The following is a 26943-nucleotide window of genomic DNA, read 5'->3' as shown; positions in this document are numbered from 1 at the left end:
TAACGTGAAATTAACACGATGGAATACCACCGCGTGATACCGCGACTTTACGCCACAATGATTACACCTAATAATTAATATCGACATATTTTCTCTTATTGCGCACCAACATGATACATAACAATGTAATATGATAACTCTGGAAAATTATACTCTTGGATAACTCACTATTAAATACGTAAAATCTTTGCAGATTTTAGATTATACGAAAGAAAAAAATGATCCTTTGTTCGTTGGAAGCAACTTACGCAACGTGAGAAAGAAACATTCAAGATGAAACTACATCTCGCTATATGTAGGTACGGTAATCTAAATTGATCATTGCCTTGTTTAAACCTACATACAGCGAGTTATTCTAGCCACCGATAATTCTCGTCACGTTCCTCAGCTTGTATGATCTATCTCGTATATCTGTCAGTTTTGTGCAGATATCTTAATCCGCGATAATATAAAAGTTTCGAACAATTTATGATAATGTTTGAAAAGAGGACAATGCATTATGCGCCTCATTATTCTTATATAACCGCAAGAATAGAGCAATTTTATTTATACACGGAAAAGATGATCTTGTTGAAACATCTAAAAATTTAACTAAATGGAGATATGAAAATAATTTTGTTGGACTGTCAATAATTATGTATGTAGAACACTCACACAAATTATAATAGTTACTAGAATATTTGCAGCTTGTTCATTATGCTTGAGATTTCTACGTAATTATTTTAGTGCTCCAATAAAATGATTTTCAGCCTGTATCTAGCTAAATTTTTGAATACTTTAGAAAAATCGTTGTTTCCATATATAAATATAAATAAATAGATAACTTACGTACACCATAATCACAGAAGATTATAATAAAATGATTCTAATCTACTTATTCCCGATTTAAATAAAAAATTTTGAAACATTTATATTTTTATATTTCATAAGTTATTATAAGATAGCTCGTATCGATCGTAAGATAGCTTAGCTAACACAAATGCAAACGTTAACTCAGTTTTTTTTTTACAATAATCTTTTGTGATTGCAATGTCTCATACTCAATTAATTTGTAATTAAAATATCATACCTCGAAAAAGAGTTCGTTTATGTAGATATAATTCATATGACAAATGTTTCGAAACGTTAAATAGATTTTCCACACTTTTGATGATAAACACGATGATAGATTTATAATTTTTTATCGTTAAATTTTTTATCATTAATTGTGATTTTTAAAAAAATTAAGATTCAATAAGTGCTGGTTTTTTTAATATCTACAAATTAAATATCAAAAGATGCGGAACGGCACAGTTCACGTCAGTGTTTGTATTGCAACTGTGTACCATGGATTTAATGCCACGGATTTTTAGATTTTTACCTGCTAAAAAAAACACCGAACATCAAGCGAATCGCATCGCAGAAGAAATAGGGAGGAAGGGGAAGAAGTTTCTCTATCCTTCAAGGACGTGAAAGGGCCGAACATTACGCGTTTCGGTCGTATTTTCTGTCATCAAGCCACAAAAAGGCTTCGTCTTAAAAAAAAAAGCCTTAAAAAAAGCATCGCAGTAACTTCATAGTCATGGAATTGCAGAAGAATCCCAAGGTTGGCTATTAAAACCTCAAAACAGAATAGCTACCGTCACTTCCTGCAATAGTGTGATTTTATTTATGGTAATTTATGCTGGGTTTAAAAAGGGCTAAGGGTTTCGGAAATCTCCGAAGGGTTGTTAAAAAAAGAGCTTTGTTAAAAAAGCATTTAACCAAGTGACAGTATGAGAGAGTTTATGGTAGGAATGTCCGTAGTGGGTCTTGCCATACTCATAATTAAAAACAGAAGGGTAAACTTGCAAGACCGCCGCCTTTTGACTGATCAAAATTAGTAGCTTTACAAGTACTTTAGCAAATATCAAGCATTTCATATTAATTATATACAATAATTTTTTTAAAAATTTCACTTTTTTTGTTGGAATATTTATATCAAATAATGTACCGTTCCTAAAAAATAAAAATAAAAAAAATAGTTTTAAATAATGCTATTTACATAAAAATTCTAATATTTTCTATCAACTAATAAACTCTTATAAACTTCCTAAAATATTATTTTATAAAGTTGCTGAATTTTTTAAAAGTTTACAATTAAATAACGCTTTAATTTGTAGAAGTTGCTCTCAACTAACATTTTCTTATTATGTAAATATTATCAATGAATGAATGTTTACAATCATACATTTTTCGCTGCTAGATCATTAACTGTCTGATGGTGGTTTCAGCAGTACTAGCTGAAAGAAGCTATAATTGAGTGGCGAGAATCAAGCTTTATAGAATCAATTCGCCCCGCGACCGTCGGAAATCGGTCTCTCGGTCCGTCGGATACGGCGCTCATCGTAGTAACATCGCTTGAGGCGTTCTATGCCCAATACGACCTCGTAAACCCCACAATTGCCTGCCTTAGAGGTAGTCTTGTTTCTTTGCTCCATCCTTTCTTAAAGTTTTTTTTCTCGAGGACAACATCCGATTGTGGATTCGAAGAGTTAGTGGGGTTAACTCTGCACAAGCCAGTTTTCTTTCGACCGACGCGTATGTAACACTATCGACATAAGTGCTTCTCGAGAAAAAACTATGTATCGTTAAATTTCTTTTTAATTTCTTTTTCGTTAATGATATAGTGATAAGTGATGAACTGTTCAGATGGACAAAAGACATTCAGACGTGTATTTTTGGTGTAATTCTTAATATATAGACATGTATAATGCAGCAATCTAAACAATCAGGTAAGAAATAATATATCTATTGTATACATATATTGCAATTTAGATTAGATTGTTTAATGGTGTATAAAAAGTCTCTTAAAAAAAAAACATCAAAACAATTATAAACAAAACAGTTATAAACGACTAAAGGAAAAACATTTTTCACTTTAAATTTCAAAGAAATGAACTAATGATAAAATTATTTTTTTTTTAATTTTACATGAAACTTGCTTCAATAAAATTTTAATTTAAAGCGTAAAGTTGCGAAAAAATTTTATGCTTAAAATTGCAAGCGATAAATATGTTTGATATTTTCATAAAAAAAATATTGTTTTACTTTAAATTAATAAAAAAAAAAATCTATCATTAAAAAGTAATATACGAGAAAAAGAAATATCTGAAATTTGTATATACATACGTACACATATAATGCATCACATTGCATTTTTATATGCATTATGAATTATTTTATGTACTTATGTAATATTGAACACGAAGTCAAAGATTGTCATATATATGCAGAATTGCGTTTATATTACAGTTTGTTGTCAATCAAATTTTAAATGTGTAGTTTGATGTTTTAGAATCGCATAATTTTTTTGCACAATAAAATAATTCTTAGATCTTAAATGGCTTACAAAAGTATCGTGAGACAGATGCAAGACATCTTATATTCTAAAAATATTTATAGATTTGTCATGTCTGGTTCAAGATAAATAAACAGTTGTTAAATGAGAAACTTATGAGGTTGCTAAGTTATTGAAAGCATAAAACATGGCATTAATTTATCCTGTAATGTAATTTATCATGTAGTGACAACGGTCTCGGGAACGTTCACAATAATCTGACATTTCGGTAAAAATGTCAGATGCAAAAAACATTTTCAATATTTTTACGATAACATAAAAATATTTACCAACTTGCGAATATTATTTTAAAGTGCAATTTATATAAAATAGATATGATGCAAAAGTGTACCTAGATATAAATATTCATGCCATCATATTATGTATATGCTCGTTTTTATAATTAATGTCAGCTTGTAAAACATGTGATGCGAGTGCATAATGATGTACATGTAATAAATATCATCTTTGTATAACATTAAATTAACAGTATTATATTCGATGATTTTTTTTATTTATCAATGACAAAAAAATTGCTGCTTTACTGTGATAATAAAATTTTTAGTTTCTCTGACGTACTATTATGTATATATTATGTATTAAAAAGACTTCTAAACTAATTTTTAATTTTTAATTTATGACCAAACTTTATATTGGATATAACATATATTTTAATTTTATTTTTAACTTATTTTGTATAAATTTTATTTTATCATGACTTATTTATTGTTTTGATCAAGATTTTGATTAGGATTGATATTATAACGTACAATTTATTGTAATTATAAAAATGTGCAGTATAAAAAGAGCAAAGTTTGAAAATACTAAAATTAATAAATCTCAGAAAAATAACTATATTGCCATTATAACAAAAATAATAAATATATTTCAAGTAATGTTTGATATATGCAAATATTCTATACTGATGCTTGTTTATTGTCAGTAACAGGAAATTGAAGCTATGCATCGCGAGAGATTAATGGTATATAATTAAAAATTTTCGTGATAAAAAAATTTTTGTCTACGCTAATAAATAATTGCTTGGTTACGCACATATAGCGGAAATTATGTAAAACTCAGTAACGTGACTAACATCTTCGTGAATAGTGCGGTAAGATCGTTGATGTTAGGATAGGTCGGGAACTCGTTGCCATATCAATATACCTAAGTGAAATGATACGAGGCAGCAGTAAAGTCCGACAGTAATGACGCATTAGGGGGTTGCCAGGCCGATTTAGTCGGCTATCAAACAAAAGGCAACTTTTACTGGATCCAGCCAAGGCAGCAGCGTGCGCGTGCTCGTTTTAAGAGGTTCGGTTGGGAGAGAGCGTGCCGGCCACTTATACCTGACGCTTTATGCGTTTTATAGGCGCGACGTGCGTTTCGTGTGCCAAACAGCGCATAAAAGTGCAACCAGATTGGCCGTTCTCGTCGTTACTACGTCACGGATTATTCGCGATGTTTCACGCCGCAAAATCAAGTCTGCCTGTTGACTTGGAATTATCTGCCAACAGAATCCGAAAAAAAAAAACATTCTATGTGTGCGCTGCGATTTGTTTCTGTGTGTATTTAGTAAAGTTGTATGCAAACTAGAATTTACTGATAAAATAACTGTCTCAATAAATTTTAGTAACTGTTTCTAAAAATTAATATTTTGATATATAACTATTGAATATTAATTAATAACTATATTTTTCTTCAAATTTAATTTATATTCACTTACTTTTTACTGTACAGTAAAGTGTAAAGAGAGATTGAAAATTATGCATATTAAACACATAATTGCATTATTATCAGACAACGAATTTTTTTAAAAATTTATCGAACAAACAATATGATCAAAAAACTTTATTTTAGACCGCATATGGAAGAACACAATCTATTAGAAATTAAAAGTCTATAACGTCGAAGCTGGATCTTTTAATAATAGGCTTTAATTTCTAGTATTTATCGAACAAAATTATTTCGTATAAAAAATAAATTAAAAATAGCGAGTATTTGTTTGTATAACAGTATAATAATATTTTATGTAAATTCCCTTAATAACAAGTGCATTATTCCACTAATTGTAATATATTGTTGACATTTAGTAAATCATTCAATACGTATAAAGTATATCAGCAAATCATGATTGTCAAGCTAATTGCAAATGACAGTCATAAATGAAATCTCGAAGAATTAATGACTTTTAGTCTTTTTAATCTAACAGATAGTAAAGCAATATTCCTAAATACAACTTTAAAATTTATTGTAAAGTATTGTTGTCTATATTTGAAAAAGCGAAGTATTGTATGTATTTATGTATTCTTTAATCCTGAAAACTTATTCTGATATTGTACATATACATGCATAGTTAAATTTAATCATAATATTATTATACATTGTTTCTTTTTTTTTTTAGTTTTTGTTTTGCACAATATGTTAAAATTTATCTTTATTATTTTGTAAAATACAATGATTCAATTTCGCATAGTTATATTCATTCCCGGAATATCGATCAAACATAATTTACAACCCAGTGTCAGTTGTGATATGAGGGGTGGGAAGGGAAGAACAGACAGAAGGGAAACCTAGGGAAGGGAAGGTGGAAGATAGGATTGATGAGATCAATATGCAGTAAGTCTGAGCACGGCGTCCGGAGTTAATGGCGGAGATGCGTTGCGGAGAAGCTTTAACGTCCCACTAGGTGTGAAATATTTTATTAGCGATATCTTTGCGTTACGTTCAAATTGAAAATTTCGCAATAAATAATATCTGCAAAAAATATGACCTATATCTTAATAAAAAGAATTGTTGCATAAATACATAAAAACATATGAACTGTGCGATCATACATATATACATAATAGATGTGTACAAGCGTAATGATGTAATAAAATAATTTATTATATAATATTTAGTTGTATTTTGTATTAAGATTTGTTTGGATATATTTTCGTGATTCAGTAGTACGTAAAGCAAGATTTCATTTCCTTCCCACAAGGTAGAAGTAGTAAGCAATGGAACTTTGAAATATTATCAAATTTGATTCAATCTTTATGACGTGAATAAAAAAAAGATAAAATCTTGTTTTTATCGCTGGTACCAGAATATGACAGGACCGGTTTTACGATGCATGTTCCGATAACATTCGATTTCGCAACATGAATATATGTAGAGCAAAAGCAACAAATTTTTATCAGTGAATTAAATTGGAACATATTATATTGCAAATATTATATATGTGAACACTTTTAATTATAGCTTAAGAGACAGACATATTCTATTTACACGTTTGAAGATACAAAAATGAATGCCCCTACTTTTTATAAGAAAAGAATAGAAGATATAATATTTATAATTAAAAAAATTTAATTTATTTAAGTGTGCACTAAATTATTAAGCAAACAATTATTTTGTTGTAAAAACAAAAATATTTAAATGTATTAAAAAATTACAAAAGTCGGAAATAAATATAATTAGAGTCTTCTTGTTCATTTTCTACCAGTTATACTTATTACATTATTATTATTATGTTTCTCAACAACTTTATTAAATTTTTATTTTGTTTTATAATAATTTTGAACTTATAGAAAAATACCAGAAGACAGTTTTATATTAGAAATAATAAATCTAGCCATACAACAATTGAAGGGATGAACGGAATAAAGGCCAAATTCTATTTGGATTCTTTTTCATATAATATTGATGATTAGCTTTTTTATATAATATTGATGATATTAGAGAAGTATTGTGATATGTAACTTCTTAAAGACATTATATAAATTCATTTCATACTGTACTCATTTATGTATAATAAAAAAATAGCAAGTTATATTTTATTAAAATCAAGATTCTGCAATTAGGCTTTAATTCTGCCCATCCTCTCAATTGATATTCGAACTAGTAAAGTGATCATAGAGAAATAATGATCATGTTATCTAATATTTTTACTTTATCGTATTATTAATTATCTAAAACACACATTAAATCAGTCTGGTTTGTAATAAAATATCATATTTAATTTACAATCACGCCACAATGCGATAAATAATAGCATTGGAATACTATCAGCAGCATAATAAATGCTCACGTTATCGAGCATATACATCCACAGCGTTACTCTGTCCTTCGTAGGTGAAAGCAAAATAATTATCCAACGAGCTTTTCAACTCCCTGCACATCATTCAAAGCTGTTAATAAATATATGAAATATTTGCAGCAAATCGAATTTGACATGTTTACAGCAAATCTTATTGCGAAGTGATTGATATTTATGGCGTATTGTTACATAACATTTTTACATAAACGTAAATATAGTATAAATTTACACTTTTGAAGTTTAATAAGAAAATTTTTACTTTTAGAAAACATTAAATTGAGTTATAAAACGCGTTTAGTCGCAATGAAGCCGAAAGATGTAAAAATTTACATAGGTAACGCAAATTGGAGATTACGTTCTAAAGATAAATGTTTTCCCTCGAGAATTGTTTAAAGTATATTGACCGTTAAGTAGCCAGAACGTGCTTTAGATTTGGATCGCGCCATTAGTATCGCACTTCTGCTGGAATTGGTCGGCGGCACGTGTCAAAGGATGGGCAAAGTAAAAACAGAAAAAAGAAGATAAAGGATAGAGAAAAGAAACAGCGCCGCCGAAAAGAAAGGAGAAGAAATCCAGTGGCGCTGTTTCGAGATACGCAGGCGCGGGATGCATCAGAGGAACGAGAGGCGCATATGTGAAGGAGAGATAGGATGATACGAGCAGCCAAGATGGCCGTACCTACTTCCCCGGCTTCCCTCACTCGGTCCTCTGGACAGAATGCCTGCTGCGACGAAAACCAGCTTTGTATCACGAGATAGAATACACGCACACAATCGCGCGATCTCATATGCTTACACTTACCACAAACGTTTCCAAAGCCGTTTTCAACCTCCCTGCCGCCGCTCTCTCTATCTCTCTTTTTTTCTCTCTCTTCGATTTTTCATCCGGCACCAGTTGTTAACGCCTTGATTTTTTAGCAATTCCGGCGATCCACGACGCTTCGCGAATTTCAAAATTGTCGTCACCGTCGTCCTCGTCGCCGTCGTTCATTTTTCTCGCGACCCGCATGCTGACATCCCTGTACTTTCGTTCGGAATGTCTACGATACTATGTTGCGCCGCTGTACCGTGAGACGAGTAGCCCTAGAGATGTATGGGGGATACAGGCGAGCTGGGTTGAAATAGGGGAGATACGTAGAGGGGTATCGTGTCGCTGTTTTAGTGATGCTTTATTTCGTTAAAATATTACTGGATATTTATATCTGGATTTTATTTTCACGATTCGATTCTGCGATTTTTAATTATTTACATTTTTAAAACAAAATCTGCGAATAATTACTGCACTTTTTGTCAGACATATTGAAAGAATACTTGACGAATATTCAAAGCTTACGTAAATATCGTATAGTTAAAAATTTTTGTCAAAATATTTTTGCAAAAATATAAAAAAATTCCGAATTCGGTAAATACATGACAATTATCTGACGATATCGATCGTTCAAGACAATGGTGTGTTGCGCTCTCAAAGATAAAGAGAACATTTTTAAATGGCGCATCAGTAGAAAGAAATTGTCGTGGTACGATATCGCTCTAAAGATGTAGAAAGGCGGACAGAAGAAACACAACGCGGAGTAGAGGGAAAGGGAGATAAAAGAGAAGCGACGGAGGCTGTGACACGAGGATCGCGCGCGCATGATGGAGGGAGTATCAGCAAGATGGCTGCTACGGAAGCAGCAGCATCCACATCGCGTGTCGCGGCAATCATGTTGAATCAAGCGTTTCTCGAAGTGGAAGTGTAAATCGCGTCATAGTGCTGCTTTTCTGCATAATGATTCCTTTTCGATTAAGAAAGTTCCTTAAGACGTATTTATGAATTTAAGAATAAAACATTTTAATTGATACAAAACGACCACGCCCAAGCTGCGAGCGGCCATCTTGTAATGTCAGCTGAGCGCAGTGCATCATGGTAACCAGTGATGCAACCCTAGCAACTGACGCTCACTTCACCATTCTTTATTGAAGTCCTACCATCAGGTATTTTTTGTACATCTTATATATCTTATAACATTTGTGATGACAATGAATATTTTTCATACATTTTCATCTTTGTAATTTACGTTTCTTCATAATAAGTTTTTATATATATATATATTTATAATTAACATAAATAGACCGGATAGCCATTAAAAGAGCTCCATTCTTAAATATTATACATGGCTCAACATTTGTAATTATTAGTATGATATAGTCTACAATATTTAATAAAAATTAACAAGTTACTAATTTATGGTCCATATTCAGAACGCTTACAACGATGTTAGCATAACTTGATATACTATACGTTACGCATATTATAGAATTTCAGAGATAAAAGCGCATTCTGAATGTGGGTCTATATGTTTTTAGAATATATATACATATATTACACACACACACACACATATTATATATATATATATATATATATAGTTCTCTTTCAGATTTTTATAAGATATTATTTGTTTATTAACATTTTGATATTCGCAATTTACATGAATTCCTTACTCTAATCAACAACTGACCAAGTTCTTCATCGTTCTTTCTTGTAAAAGAACGCTGATATCATCATAACACACACACACACACACACACACACACACACACACACACACACACACACACACGTACACAACATTTTAGCAGATCACAAAACGTATCCACTTACACTTCATTGCTTAACACATTAAGTACTTTAGCTCAAGTTTCACGGTATGTTTTGATTCTACTCACGTTATATAAATGTAATATGTCTGTCTGTCTCTCTCTCTCTCTCTCTCTCTCTCTCTCTCTCTCTCTCTCTCAGATAAATGTTATCTCTCCTTTCATAGTCTGTGCCATATTTGCTTACAAGTAGCGAAAAATCAAGCATAGTAAATATTCTCAGATTTCTGATAAACTCGTCAGCGAAACTAAGATCGAATTATGAATTGTAAAATTCTACTTAATTGATATTATCTTAATGTAATATGATAAACCAAGATAAATAAAAAAATTATAACAAATAATGTAACAAATTTGATTACAAATTAAAGAAACATACCTTGTATACCCTTGTAAACATACTTATATTTCGTACTATTCCCTAATAAAATATATAATACAATATTGAAAGATGTTTTTTGGAATTAGCAAATATGATAGATTACAAAAAAGATCTGAACAAAAATGAATAGAAAGGTAAATGTAATGAAAGAAATAAAATGCAATGAAAAAAGAAAAGAGGAATCGTTGATGAAAAAGATAGAAGAAGAAAGATGAACATTTATCAGGTTGAGACAAAAATAAAGATAATAAACATTGCTTGGAGAAGGAAAAGAAAGAAATATACATAGTAAAAAATGGAAGGAAATACGAGAGAATAAAAAAGAAATAGAGGGAGAGAGAGAGAGAGAGAGAGAGAGAGAGAGAGAGAGAGAAATAAAGAAGAGCGATATCATGTTAGGATAAAAATAGAAGGTAAAAAATGATTGTGCAAACATAGCAATGATAGCAAATTGGAAAAAAGAGAAGTCTCTAAATAGAAAATTAAAAGAGAAGCGCAATTCTATGTTATTAAAACGCACGTTTAAGTTGAAATTAGAAAAGACGTATATTACAAATTTTTATCTTGTATGAAAATAACAAGAATATAAGGAAAATAATTTATGTAGAAAAATATAAATGATTATTTGGAAAAAGGGGACGCAATAACAAAATTGAAAATGATTGTGGAATGCATACAAAAAAAACGGACAAAGAAAGATAAGAGCAAAATGTCGCGTTCTCATTGGTTTCCCGCATAGTTCCTCTTCTCGACTTGGTCCATCTCGGCATTTCTTCAGAGCGTGCGCATTCTTCAGATCTCTCTTCGTGGCCCCGATGAACTTACGTGATGAAAAACTTACCAACCCATGTAGAGCCTTTTTACACTATGTACCCCATGTGACCCTGTCCAAGCCTACACGCAGGATATCTAGGACTAATCTGCAACTTCTGTTTCACACATGCACACACGATCTTATCTGTCTCCATTGTTCTTAAACTATGTCTGTGTCTTACATACGCTTGATCATATATAACAAAAATCGTATATATACACATATAATTTATCATAAAAATTGTACATTGCCATTAAATATTATATAACAAGGAAGAAGTATACTATTTCTGTTTTTATTAATCTAATAATTGTCACATACTGATTTGAACTCATTAATATAATAATATATACATATACATATATGTATATATATATAACATTATGTCTGCATTTTGTATTTAGGATTATGCATACAGTTATTGCACATCCTATACGCAACAATATATATGTTATTAATATAGTTTGATAATTCACTCTCACTGTTTTGTAATTTATTTGCAGAGTCTATTGATTCTATAATCTCTCATATTTTTTAGAAGAACATAATGCAAAATATAATTGTATTATTATATTCTTTTCAAAAAATTATAAGGTTTTCAGCACGGAAAGATTTTTTAATTTATGTACTTATATAAAAAAATATAAAAATATATTTAAAATATGTTTTAAATATATTTAAATAAAGTTTTCTTGGATAATTATTACTGCCATTTTAGAGCTGGTCGTGCTAAACTTTAGTAAGATATGAAAATTTTTATTGAATTTTTGTTGACCTATGCTTGATGAACTTGTTATCATTTGTCAAATGCGACTACCGTAAAGTGTTATTATCACATTTGACACATTGCACATTTCAATTGATTTAAATGCTATCAAGCAATTGTACATTGAGAGAAAAAGATGATTATAATTACTATAAATTAATTATAATTTGTTGTCATTTTTGGTATAACTATATATATTAACTATATATATATTTATAACTATATATATATTTGGTATAACTATATATATATTTATAAATATTTTAATCATGCAAATGTAATCAATTATGCTACTAATCCAATAATTGTCATATACATTGCTTGAGAATTATTTAATTTTTTTTTAAATATATTTTTTAGTTATTATTACCAAACAAATAATTAATTAATTTTAAAAAATGATAAAATTCATTATAATTGTGGTTACATTTACTGAACAATAATGTTTATTATATTTACCGTTTATTTCTTGGTATTTTACTATATTACTATTTGAATTGTCATAATTTGTAGTATAATTTTTTCATGTTTGAGAGAATTATACATATATGGTTATTATCACATGGTGGTTATTATCATGGTTACTAACATTGTAGCAGAAATCGTAAAAATGAGAGTCCTTAATTATAATTATTTTATCATGCAATTAGAGTCACTAATACCAAACATTTTCTTTCAGTGTATATATAAATGTTAAAAGTGTCGGAATCCATAGAGTAAACTTTTTTGATTGTAAGTTTTCGGAAAATTTTTTTTTCTTATTGATCTGTCACGGAACATAGCTGGGATAATTGCTATTTTTTTATTTTATGATTTATTTCACACCATCACATCACCACGTTACGTGTTTGCCAATCTTACATTATTTATACATGTCCCGGAAATTCATTTATATATCCATTTATATATTATTCACTTATCTCTCTAATCTAACATTCACGCTCGCACGTACAATCATCGGCTTGAACTTGTTAGCGCCTAAGGTTATCATGTAATATCGTTTATACGCTTATGCTCCGTCATTGCTTTAAGTAGGTAGAAATCAATAGTCGTGGAATAATTAATTAAGAAAGGATTAATTAAGAAGGATTTTATTAAGAATCGTAATGTTTTTGTAACTTTGATAATTGATTAATGCATGTTCTATTTATAAATTACATTAAAATAACTTTTCAAGGATTTTATTTGCAAAGAATATACACTGAAAAAAAAATTCATATATCCTAAATTTCAATAAATATTTATTTGAATAGTACCAACTAAATATTTATTAACTATAAAAATATCTTTATTTAGTTAAAAAAAACATTAATTTGATTTAAAAAAAAACAATCACTTCTTTTTATTAAGTAAATATTTATTTATTGTAAGTAAATGTTTAGTTGGCAGTATTCATACAAATATTTATTTAAACTTAAGCTATTTTTTCTTAGTGTAGTTATTAAAATAATTATAACATGATTACATAATTATGTATAATTATATTTGAAGTATAGTTTATTAGTTATGCTTCACATACGCACAATTATTAATAATTTTATTTTTTTTAAGTTAAAAAGAATGATTATACAACAATACATAAAAAATATAAAGATTTCTTTAATAAAAAATTTATTTATATGTATATATGTATTATATATAATACATGTATGAATGTAGATTTATATGTAGATATAAATGAAATTATATTCTTTCTTGCTTTCATAATTATTCATTACATTTCGTAATTAAATCAAAATTCAAAATAACGAATTAAAATAATAAATTTTTTACTCATATAGTATTTGCAATTAGAACTGTTTTCTGCTAAAATTTTCACAATGCTATCTATGTTTTAAGGGAGTATACTTTGACCAGCTTGAAAAGTGAAAATTTTTTAGCATAGATTGTGGGAAAAGTATAAATACGATCCGTTTGTAATTTGGCATTTGCCTAATACATATATTGAACTTGTTATGTTGCAAATTTTATTGAGCAATATTAGTTGCTTTCTATTTACTCACAAGTGAAACTGAGTCTGAAGTGAGCTGAGTATTTCAAACTCAGATTAATAACATCACTACTTGCTTACTTTAAAAAGTTATCACATGACAACATAGGTTCATAACTTCACTTTTAAAGTGAGTTTACGAGACTCACTAATAGCGTTTTTGACCCGATCGTGTTTGCACCAATTTGGGTTGCAAAATGCTTTGCTATTGGATGACGTTACATGCTCTACCAATAGAAGAGCACGAAACGTCATTACTTCAACTCAGATTGGTGTAAACCTAGTCGAGCCGAAAACGCCATAAAGCATACGGTCTCGATTTTGTGCAGATTGTAGGTAAAAACTCAGTTGAATCTCACTTGTCAGAATACAAAAGGAACACGCATTCAATTGAGTCATGATGTTACAAGTGAGAATTATCTGAGATTCAGTGTAAATAAATGAAAAGTAATTATTAATCTTGTGAGGAAATATAAAAATCCGCGTAAAATCCACGTTCATGCATGATTTCGTCATTTTAGTTATCCTGAAACAAAAAATCCAAATAGTTTCATAAATCATAATGTATTCCAAATGTATTGTCTGACCGAGCTTTTTTTCATTTTTTTTTAAATTGACGAAAATAAACATGTTAGAATTTTTAACACATTTTTGGTATTATAAATGTTATTATATTTTGGAAACTAAAAATGTTCAACAAAATTGTTGGCCAGACGATAGGGAATACATTATAATTTATGAAATTATTGACTGTGTTCAGCAGAGAAAGTATAAGCTTTGCAATTGTTATAAAATTCTTCAATGATTGGTTCTTGCTTTTGGTTCCTTATGGATCTAAATGTATAAACCAATTATACTGAAGAATTTTACAGTTGCAAAGCTACTTTCTCTGCTGAACGCAGCTACTTAGATATTTTGTTTCAGGATAACCAAAATGACGGAATCGTGTATACCATTTACCGGTGCAAGCATAATAACATTTTATGCGGATTGCTGTATTTCTTCGTAAGATCAATATTTCTCAATAGAATTTCTAATATAACAAGTTCAATGTATATATTAAGAAAGTGCCGTAAAAATTACAAATGGATCATATTTAGGTATACTTTCTCGCAATCCATGCTAAAAAAAAATCTTCATTTTTCGAATTAGTCAAAGTGTACTTTCTCAGCAGAAACAACAAGTCGCGGTAACTTTAATGTCAAAATGACATTAAAATGAATCGAAAATGATTGAAAAATGACTTTGAATAATAATTTTTTATACATAGCTACATAATATATATATATAAATTATATAAATTATATTCTATAAATTTCTTTCTTTGATTTACAATTAAAAACTAGATTACTTTTCGTACATTCAAAAATTTTTCACAAAATTATTATCATTTTTGTCAATTTGCAAATTTTTTTATGTTCTGCATGATGGTTTTATTTTAAAATCAGAATTTTGATGACCAATTAAAATCAACATCAAGTTTTAGAATTCATAATAAATTGCAGATAGTAAAAATCAGATAACTTTAATTAGAATATATAACGATGATATGTTATATCATTATTATCTCTTGTTTAATATTCTTAAAAACTTTTTTATTGCAGCTACTGTGCTATTAGTTAACTACGTTTGACATAATGATATGCAGGCAGAAGAACGCGTAATAATAGAGCGTTTACAAAACGAAGCACGCCAATTTCATTGTCCCTGTGGTTTACCAATTTACGGACCATTACGGCTAACTCCTACAGACCATATTGGGCGTGAGATGGTCACGTCGCCGTATCATCCATTATTCATCACTCTCTTTCCCAGACTTCAGTACAATTTTGTCCGTTGATCCTGCACTCTGTTCATATACTCTTTATAAATTTTTTCGCAGTACTGATTTTTATGCATTATTAGTCTTAATTAATGTTGCGGATCTCGTCATTTTTTTTATCCGAAATATTGTAATATAATACAAATGAGTATTTTGGCAGTTTAACATATACTTTATGAGATTAGAAATGTAAAAAAAAAAACGGAAAAACGAGCTAATATACTTTTTAAATAAAAATGATCTATTTATACTATTTATGCAATTTTCTCTTTTTAGTAAAGTTTACGACATTTGCTAATTTTTTTATGTATTCTTTTACAATTGAAAAAATAATTTATATACATATTTTAAAATATTACATTTTCTTATTCATATATTTATATGTATAAATATATCCATATATTTCACTATTTTTATTACGTTTTTTAATATTGTAACAAAGAAGAAAAGAATCTGGAACTTTATGAAATATCACGATCATCTAAGAATCTTCGTAAAATCTTTACTCACATTTCAATCAAGACAATGTCATATATCTAATTTATTCTCGTCACATGTTACTGTGCTTTAATATCTCAAGATCAAAACAGATTGTCTACTTCGCAAGCGAAATGGAATGTCAAGGAACGTGTACAATTTTTCTGATGCAAGGGATATCGTATTTTTTTTAGTTTTGACCTTGACGTCTACAAAAGGAATGTTGTATAAGACGGTCCAGAGACTATTTTGGAGGCGGGGTTGCCGAGAAGAATTCCGGGGGTACAAATACCTGAAGTCACTCCCCTTTCTTTTAGAGCGTCTCTCAGTTTAGGATCCGCCCGGTCCTCTACCCTCTCTCCAATTCAAACAACCTCCATGAAAGAAATCATCATGGTAGTTGCGTCTAAAACGACTTTCGTGATGGAAGACATTGACCTAAATTCAATACGGAGTGCTTTAATAAAGACATTCTTCATTCGGCTTTTGTATTAAGGCATCGTTGGTTGTAAATCGTCGTCGTCTTTTGTGAATCTTATGCTATCATTGCTTTCGCAAGGGTTCTGAAGGGTTGTGCCTGACACATTGAACTTTATTAATGTTTGAACATAAAGGTATTATTCTCACTGTTTCGTTACGCGGTTGACGCGATATGGTTTCATGGAACAAATCATATAATCATATTCTTATTGAAAAACGAAGATTGTGCTTTGTTCCTTCATATTTATAATAAGAAAATTAACGATGGACGATTATTTATAAAAATACAATTATTATATTTGCGAATTATGATTTCATGAAAGTCGGAAATTGTGTGGCTAAAGTGGCTTTATCTAATTAATTAAAAATTCATAAAAAGCGTAGCAAAACAAAATTATTTTAATATCAAATAAAATTTATTATGCGATTAAAAAGCTTTGTGAAATTTTGTATGTTTTGTGAGATATTTTTCGCGCGGTCGTTATGATAAATTCTTATATTCTGTGTATTCCTCTCCAGTACTATTCTTCTGTTTTCGCATTTTCTTCTATCATCTCCTTCTATCTTCCTCTACCGATTTATTTGTGTTATGTTCGTAAACATTTGAATTGCAAATTCACATTGTGCAGTCAATTGTACGGCACAACATGACAAAGTTCTGAGTTGCAAAGAAATTATTGTTGTATTATAGATGCAATCTTCAATAGGACAAATATTAATACACATGGTTGATGTTACGTCCTAATGTTATCTCCTATGATTTTCTTACTTATTAAATTCGCTGATTGAGACTTTACGGATTGATTATCTTATGCAGTGTATAGTGCTGTTTCAGCATGATGTTACAATGCACTGGGAAATCTATTTCACAGATTATTTAGCATTGTATATACGCTAAATAATGAAAATTTATTATTTTTTATCATAAATTTTATATGTGCGTTATTATAAAATAGCACAGAAAATTTTTGAACAAATTAGAAACAACAAAATAGAAAATATTTGAATAAAATTGATATGAAAATTAGTACATGATTACATGTTTTTCCTTTACTTCTGCAGAAATATGAATAAAATTAAGTTTAAAAGGATTGACATTATAAAATTAACATTATAAAAGCTGAAATCTGACGCAACGAGAGCTGCATGATTATCCATGATAAGTTCTCCGTTAATCATAAAATGTCACATGGTCAGAGCACAAAGAGCATCAGTATACTTATCAAACAGAATATCATTGTAGGGCTCAGAATCAGGCATTCATTATTCATTTGATACAAACAGCGAATTCAGAAGCTTATGCTTCGATGATCGTATTTATACAAAGTAAACGCGTTCAGTGTCCAGATATTCATAGAATATTACGCCATATGTTTTTAGTATACCTATTTACAATATATACCATACAGCTTCTCTATATTTTCTCTCTATAGATTTTTTTAAAAATAAGATGAATAAATAAATAAATAAATTCTTTTTTTTTTATTAATCAAAATACCTTTTAATGATATAAACCATATATGCACACTGAAAAAAAAAATTGGTTGCTGTATCAATTTATTTATTTTATTTAGTGAAATATGGCATAGCATTTTTTTTTATATGGTTTCAGCAATTAGTTTTTAGTTGTATTAGCCTATCCGCAATGTCAGTATATGATTTCGACAGACTAACGCAACTAATTTGCTGCTACAACCAAAAACTAGTTGCTGCAGCCATATAAAAATGCTATATTTTTCTATCTAAATTGTTGCAGCAACCAATCTTTTCTTTCACACTGAGAGAAAAATGTTTTGTATTTGTAACTATAATTACATATTACTATAATTATGATTATTACTACTATAATAATAATAACAGTAACTATGTATATATAATAGTTCTAGCAACAAATGTATATAGTTGGCAACCTAAAATGACTACAATTAGTACATTCTTTCATTATATTATATAAAATAAATCTCTTTTTTTCAGATCGGAGATATCCATTTTGCTGATTTGAGAGGAAAAATACCATTTTTTTACATCCAACATGACAAGGTAAGATATATTAATTTTTTAATTATTATAGAAAGAGAAAAATTTGACAAAATTTTTATTTAATCTAAATCAGTCGTATCATAATTAAAAAAATGTTTTCTAAACTTATTTCATAACAAGCAAATATCACTCTCTACAAGGATATAATATGCATTTTCTTACAACGTTAGCATAATTAATAGTCCCCTAGCAATAACTTATACACCCGCACCCTACCATTAGCTCTAAATATTTATGGCCTCATTCATTTCGTTTTATGTTTCAATTCAAACGTATCAATGTGACTTGCTTGCTTTTACAAATAGCAAATTAAAATTTATTTATTTTACTTTTTACTCATTTATTTTATTTTTTACTAATTTGCTTATTTTATTAAACTTATTTTATATATTTTAGCGTGTATTTATAAATATTAATTTTGTAAAAAAAATGTGTAAATACCTATATAAATTAGTTCCGAATTTTTTAATATTTCCAGAAATCAATTGTAAAATATAAAAGATCTCAAGATGTCTTCTTCGGGAAAAATCTGAAATTCTCAGGGAATTCTTTTTATCCTTGAAAAAATCTTCGAATTCTGGAATTTTGTTAAAATAGGGAAATTTTTTAAATTCTATTTTTAAATTTAAATTTTATTTTATTTGACAAAATCATTTCTTTGATAAATAATACAAGTTTAACTAGACCCTAATATCAGATAGCAGCCGACCAGCCGTAGTTTGTAGTATGCTAACAGCATATGAAGGGATAATACGTGTTCTGCGATAGGAGTCGTAAAGTCTGAAATCGTAAGAAATTGACTAATCGCAGTCAAATGTGAGGAATAATCGACTATAATTGATCAATTTCTTACGATTTCAGATTTTAGACCACTAGATTTTTATTGTAGACTTCGCATATGCTGATTCTATAAGTTGATAGTTCTATGAGTTGATAATCGGTAGTTTTAAGTCTTGTGAATCAGTGAAGTTGATCAACTTGTACGACTAAAGATGCCTTTTCATGCTCATGCTCGACTCTCAATTTTAGCATCAAAATAGATCACATGATCGAAATTGATGCTTGATATTCGTTAATTTTTATCACGTTATCTGTTTTGTTGCTAAAAATGAGAGTCGTTCGTCGAGCATGAAAAGGCACCTTAAGTAAGGCTACCGATTTTCTTAAGAATAAATTCGAATTTTAGAAAATGCTCAGAAAGAAGTAGATGCACTTAACGAACAAATTTAAGCTTTAAAAAAATGGATTTCAGTATTTTGTGTTGTCTAAATATTATTTACTTATAGATATAAAAAATTATACATCTTTGGTTTTTTTGTAATATAAGAATTATATTTTTTTCATATTGTAAACAAGTTTGTATATATAATTTTTGAATTATTTATTTTGGAATGTCTTTAATGTACAACTAACATTTTTAATCTTATTAGACCTAGAATTTTGAATAAAATTCATGGAAAAACCTGGAATTTTTATAAGATGCTGGAATGCTTTTATAAGATTTGAATATTCACACTGAAAAATAAAAAGATATCTAGGAATATAATCAAAATGATGGAATTCGTATAATACAATTATGGATTATTGCGACCTATTTATTAATTTTTTTTTTTTTGTAAAGCTTATTAATGTTTCTTAAAGTAAAATATTTAATTCGATATTAAATTCTTTTTTCTTTTGATTATTCGACAATTATTGATTATTCTAATATCAAATATCATTATCATTATCAATGGTTTGCCATAAGAAACGCAACGTGATCATGTGTGTCAAGTAGCAATTTCGAAATTGTTTCTGACATGATTTTTATTATTATCTAATGTAATTTGCTATAAGATAAAACATTTAATAACTTTAGAATTAAATCATGTTCTATTGCGATATTCTAACATTCAGAGACTCTCACGTCTTTAGTTAGGATTTCTACTAACGCAGTTATCCTTCAATATCTTACCCTGCTTGCAGGAAAGTTTCTCAACCGGTAAGGCAGATCACTCGTAAATTTACGAACAGTCTTGAACATATTAAATTAATTGGTCGTCAATTATTGCTGGATTATAATAGCTGTCCTCGCGCGTCTCTTTTTTTTATTATAAACTTGTTTTACTCTCGATAATCTTTCAATTACTTTTTTTGTCTCACAAGAAACTCGTTCATACATATTTCCATCATTACCATACTCGCAAATGTCGATATTCCCGTTTTAGTTATTAATTTGTATTATAGAAAATAATAATCGTATAAATACCATGCCTTATTTTGTAATTTATGCAATGCAAAAATGAATAGCGACAACTGTATTGTTTGTAACGATAGCAGCAGTAATAGTTTGAATTTAGAATTTTTGAAACAAAGTTTTTATAACATATATATATATATATATATATATATATATATATATATATATATATATATATATACATTGATGGTTATTAAATTCCTATCGACTGCGAAAACTACAGAAAATTCGATGCACCTTTCGTAATCAGATGATGACACAAAGGACCACCAGATGGCAAAGGAAGCATCTTCCGAATCCTTATGCAATTCTATCTTTACTCTTGATGTCGATCAATATGTTGTGCGCTAACAATATTTCTTTTTAAACTTATTAATTTTTGGTGATGTAATTAATAAGAATGTTTAATTGGAAAAACTATTAAAAATACGATTCATTTAAGATTATATTTAGAGTCAAAAAATTAAATTATTATATAATTAAGAAACCTTTAAAATTTTATTTTATATTATTAATACTTCCAAAATTAAAGAAATTTTTATTTATTTATATTAGCTTCAAATTAGATGCCATATTTAATATTTTGCTTCTTAAATTTAAAAAAAATTGAATAAAACGGAATTCATTATTCTATAAGAAAATATTATATCCAATTTATCAATTTAGTTTTCTTCGGTGCCACACATACATATACGCGTTTCGTATTTTGATTCACAGAATATTTCATTCACGCGAAAAAAAAAATGATATTAATAATATTCATCTTAAAATGTTAGTATTATGTCTATTTGTTTGTGTGATTAAATATTACTGAATTATACACAAAAAAGAGATGCAATTTGTAAGTGAATATGAATGTGTAAAATGAAGAGCGATGAAATAGAAAGAAGGAAGGAAGCTTCAACCAGAATGAACGTCCAAATAGTGCATTGAACTACTGCTTGGAGGAAAGTGGATGAGCCAAATCACCAGAGCGATGAGGAATGAATGCTTAGCAAGAGCACAGATTTGCTCGACTCGGGTGCAATGGCCTCTTCATTTTCATGTTCGTCTTCTCATACGTTTCCTAATCTTTACTTCGAAACTCTTATTTCATTGCCTTGGTTTTTATTGAAGATCTATAGAATGTACGTCATATTATTCGTATGGATTTTTACATCAATAATTAATGATGATATGTCTCTGTTGATAATATTTGTTTTCATTTTTCGCGCATATTTTTATAAAATATTGGGATATAATAATACATATAATTTAATTACTCAATTTGTATTCCTAATTAGCATGCTAACGATAAATAACATCAGCTTACTACCTGGGTAGCTCGTAATTTAAAACTACATTATCACGATGACAGAATTTATCGAAGCATAGTAACAAATAGATAGTAAGTATTTGAATTGACTTTTATCGGTAAATTTATCACATCATTAAAATGATATTTGACACCAGAGTATCTTTGAAACTAGTCATTCGCCGTTTTAAAAAAGACATTTAGGTCCATTTTTGGATATCCATATCACATATGGCCCATTACACCTTCCCCATTCATATGGTGACTTTCCTCACGCCCCCACCATATTCGACACGCGCCCTACTACGCTATAAGCTTAAAGGCCCTGACTTTTACGATTCTGTTCAAGTGGTCATAAAACCGAAGTTTATTGCCGTCATGATTTTCAAGTAAACGGGCTGCCACCTGTCGGAGTCTCGCAAAAGCGAAAACTGCATTGAGTCTTCATCAATGACACCTCATCAAATTAAAAGCTTAATAAACTTTTATGTGATTTATACACTTGTAAGATTTTTCAACGTAACGATCGATGATGCGTAATGTACCTATGTACTTACAAGACACTACAGGTATCTAAAGAAAGTATAACTCTAGGATTATGTATATATTACATTCTTTTTTATACTTACTATCTATGTTATTTAATAATAAAAAATAGAATGTAACAGCTAATTTCTATACAGTTGATTGTTTAGCAGATTGTTTAAACATATTATGAAAGGCGTTTCGTTTCCTTGGAATGATCCAACCATTTTGCATTTATACCGATTTAGGTATTAAAAATATTCTAGAAATTAGATATCTTTTACTCTCGTGTATTTTTAAAAGTAAAGTAGGTGGCTAATACTCTAAGCGTTCATAATGGCAAGAGCGCGTAAGCAAATAACTAGGGTCAGCTTCGGCGAGCAGCTTATGATGGGCATTACTCGGCTCGTTACGGAATAATTTACGAGGTGCGAACCGCGGGAACGATAATCCAGCGACATTTACATTCCAATAAACACTCCCGATACTAGTGGCGCGCGCCGTAGAAGTTGCTTGCTTGACTGGCCTTATGAGCTCACTTTTACGACATTTTAATTGTACGATCATCATTTAATTGATCCGTAAAACAACGATATAAAAGATATTCATGATAATATCATCACATTTATTCTCGCATCATCAAGTATCCTCGATATCAGACTGGTTCGATCTAATGCGATCTTAAATATAATCGAGGTGTTTCATAATGCTTTTCATTCCTAAACCTGTTTACTATCTCGTTTAGTGTACAACTTGTCGATCAGGTTATTCTGTGTCACGATGAATTTATGACGATGCTACCGCAATAACGATAATCGCGAGATAGCTCGTTGATGTTGGTCGTTTGAATGTCTGAATGGATCTGGCGAGATTAGTTCGCTACAAGACTCAAAGGTGGCGGTACACGTATCCCCACGAACGAACGCAGAGGAGAGAAAGAGAAGGCAGAAACAGTGCATGACGCTCGGTTCTCTCCATCTCTCTTCCTCTCTCTCTCTCTCTCTCTCTCTCTCTCTCTCTCTCCAGCACGGTACGGACACAGCGTGCCGGTACCTCGCGCGCGCTTTGGTAGTGGGGGTCTGCGGGGCGGTGCCTAACCGTTCATGGGCGTCGTTCCAACTTGGAACTACTTTCACACGGCGTAGGAACTTTCATGCCACACCAGCGCGGTATTCGTGACGAATTCAATTCTGATTGGTCCTTAAGTATAACCTCCTCCCTTAGCGGCACGTTCTCCCTCCTCGTCACTATCGCAACAGCACTCGCTCCATTTCGTCTCACTCTTAGCTGTTGCAATTGCGCATAACGTTCTTTCTTTTCCTCTTTACCTCCCTCTTCCCCACCTTCTTATTCGTTTCTGCTCATGTCTTTACGTGTCTTTCATCCCTCTCTATTTCCTATCTCATCTCTTCCCTTTCTTTCGTGTCGCGAGAAGAGAAGTTCTTTTCTCTTTCCATCTCGCACCGTCTTATCTGTCGCGCGTCTCAAATGTGACGCGCACGGCGAGCGAGTACGAATTTAATCTGGCGGTACGTCGTTGAGTTACTGGAACGCTCGATAGGGGGCACTGAGAAATCGTATTGTGAGAAAGAGGGAGAGGATAGCTCGAATGGGAAGGGAGAGAACGAATATCGTTGAGAGGTGGAGCGAGACAGAATCAGAGGGTGAGAGAGCAATTGTGGGGAGAACGTTGGGGGTGGAAGAGGGGGACAACAACGACGGTAGATAGAGCGAGAGAGCACAGTTATCGTACCAGGAGGGGGATGGTATATGAGGGACAAAGAGGGATACGGCACTGCGATCTCTCCGTTATAGGACGTAGTACTCTGGAGGAAGAGTACGCGTGAGCGAGAAGCGACAACCGCACGAATGGGAAGGAGTGACCGTGACGGAAAGTGAGAGAGAAAGAGAGAGAGTGCATGGAGAAACGGTGATTGGTAGAACGAGGAAGGAAACTTCGGAGAGAGTGCGAGAGAAGTCGACTGTGAAGAACAGAGACAAAACGAGGTGAACGAGCGAGCAAGAGACGGACGACGGTACAGAGTGGCGGTACACGGGGCGCGAGAAAAGCGGTAGTGTGCCGTGGACCACCGCACTGGCATACCGTGATTCGTTACGATCTTCATCGTCCTCTGACTCGTACCGGACCTCAGTCATCAGCGAAGTCACGATACGACAAGTGCTAGTGCAGTGCGGACTAGCAGAGTCATTTTTGATTCTGTAACAGATCGACTGGCTCTTCAAGAGGCCTCGACCTGATCAATCGCGATTTTTAATTTATTTCAAAAAGAGGAAGAAAGAGAGAACCACCCGTGAGGGTGGTCGCGTGCCGGCTGACCGAACCGTCGTCGGGCGAGCACGCGGTAGAGGAACCCACAAGCCATTTTATAGCCCGTCTTATTACCTAAGTTTATTACATCGTAACGGTTTAACGATCATCGCCTGTTTCCATAGTCGAGACCACCAGTTTATGCTTTGCCCGTAGCGGTAACCATAACAAGACCATAAAAGCTCTCACCGTTGACATGAAATTCATTCTGAATTACATTCTTACGGCCTACTGACATTGACACTCCTGGTGTAACCAGCTATATCTGCCAATGACTTTTATGACCTCTTAAAATTGTTTAATGCTCGTTTATTTGCCCCTTGTCAATCTTATCATCTTTCGCCATTCGTGTCAAAGTATATCGTTTTCTTAAGTGTATCTTAACTCGTAACAATATCGGAAGTTTTACGTTTGTTTAATTTGAAGAAGTTAAATCGGAATAATTCGGCATCGAAGTTGGAGTACGGACTAGTAAAATTCGACTAGCCGTGTGCACTCCATGTAATTGCGGGCCGTTTGAACTCTGACTTCTTTCTTCACCTTTTTTCAGTGCCGGTGTTTTAGTGAAAGTGATCCAAAATACCCGGGATAATGAACTCGTACTTTGAGCAGACCGCGGGTGGCTTCTACGGAAGCCACCATCATCAAACAGGAGCGGCAAGTCAGCATCATGATCCAGCCACCGCAGCAGCGTATCGAAGCTTTCCACTCGGATTAGGTATGTCGCCTTACGCTTCGGCGCAGCATCATCATCACACATCATCCTCGTTGGGAATACACCCAGGCGGTGGAAGCAATACAAGACCACCTCAAGACTCGCCATATGACGCGAGCGTTGCGACGGCTTGTAAGCTTTATTCGACGACACCTGAAGCAACTGGTCACACCACATCTTCATATTCAACAACGGCAACGAAAGACTGTAAGCAACAGGATCAAACGTCAACTCATCAAAACGGTTATGCTGCGGTAATGGCAGCGGCAGCGGTCAAGGACGTTTGGCAGTCAGCGACCTCGGGAGCGAACAGCCAGAGTAATTCGGTCGTACGTCCCTCTGCGTGTACCCCAGAGAGTACAAGGGTTAGTAGCTACGGTGGTCTCGTAGGCGGTGATCCAGCATCGAGTCCTGGTAACAATAGTTCGTCAAGATCCCTCACGTCGTCTTGGAACACCTGCAGTTTAAACTCGTCTGCGAGTCAACCGGTCGCCACGCAACTACATCAGCAACCTACCAGCAACCATACCTTCTACCCCTGGATGGCTATAGCAGGTGAGTTTGCATTCATAAATGCTCTCTTATACGACTATTATCATAACAGCCGCGATGAAATATAGGAGCCACTAGGCTGGTTAGGGGAAACGTGGGGAGCGACGACCACGTGGTCGGGAAGGCGTGGTGGATCAGGCTTGCCTGTCTGGTTATACCAGACTAAATTGTTAAAATTGCTTCCCCGCGATCAAATTACCTAGAAGTTGTGCGGGATAGGATTATAGAATAGAATGTTTCACATGTATCACGAATAAATCCAAATGGATGAAAAATTTTCTATTGCGTCCGCGTCAACACGATGAGTTATTTCACCCTTCCTTTGTTTACAAAAAAGCGGAAGATGTAGATATACGTTCTATTCGACGAATACAGCTTATCATACTACCATGCCGAATGCGATGAAATTTTTTGCATAGTCTATTTGTACACCGTTTTGA

General features: G+C 31.5%; 1 protein-coding gene across 12 annotated transcripts in view; it reads left to right on the top strand.

The window, feature by feature from the left end:
- The window catches only part of Ubx (ultrabithorax), a 388698-nt gene that overhangs the window by 257484 nt on the left and 104271 nt on the right, over positions 1–26943 (top strand). For 9 of the 12 annotated variants that reach the window (XM_087403017.1, XM_087403023.1, XM_087403021.1 and 6 more), the window contains 2 exons: positions 18784–18849; positions 25787–26506. In XM_087403017.1, the coding sequence (XP_087259143.1) occupies positions 25828–26506 (679 nt within the window). In that variant the 5' untranslated portion in view covers positions 18784–18849; positions 25787–25827. Of the gene's footprint in view, positions 1–2035; positions 2754–9075; positions 9413–18783; positions 18850–25786; positions 26507–26943 lie in introns of those variants that run through there. The other 3 variants (XM_087403024.1, XM_011058038.2, XR_015544139.1) reach the window with 3 other exon arrangements.

This window comes from Acromyrmex echinatior, chromosome 2, assembly GCF_024713525.1.
Source record: "Acromyrmex echinatior isolate Ae372 chromosome 2, ASM2471352v2, whole genome shotgun sequence".
Taxonomy (NCBI): Eukaryota; Metazoa; Arthropoda; class Insecta; order Hymenoptera; family Formicidae; genus Acromyrmex; species Acromyrmex echinatior.
Note: the sequence above shows the minus strand (reverse complement) of the source record. Positions and strands in the feature narration are given on the sequence as shown.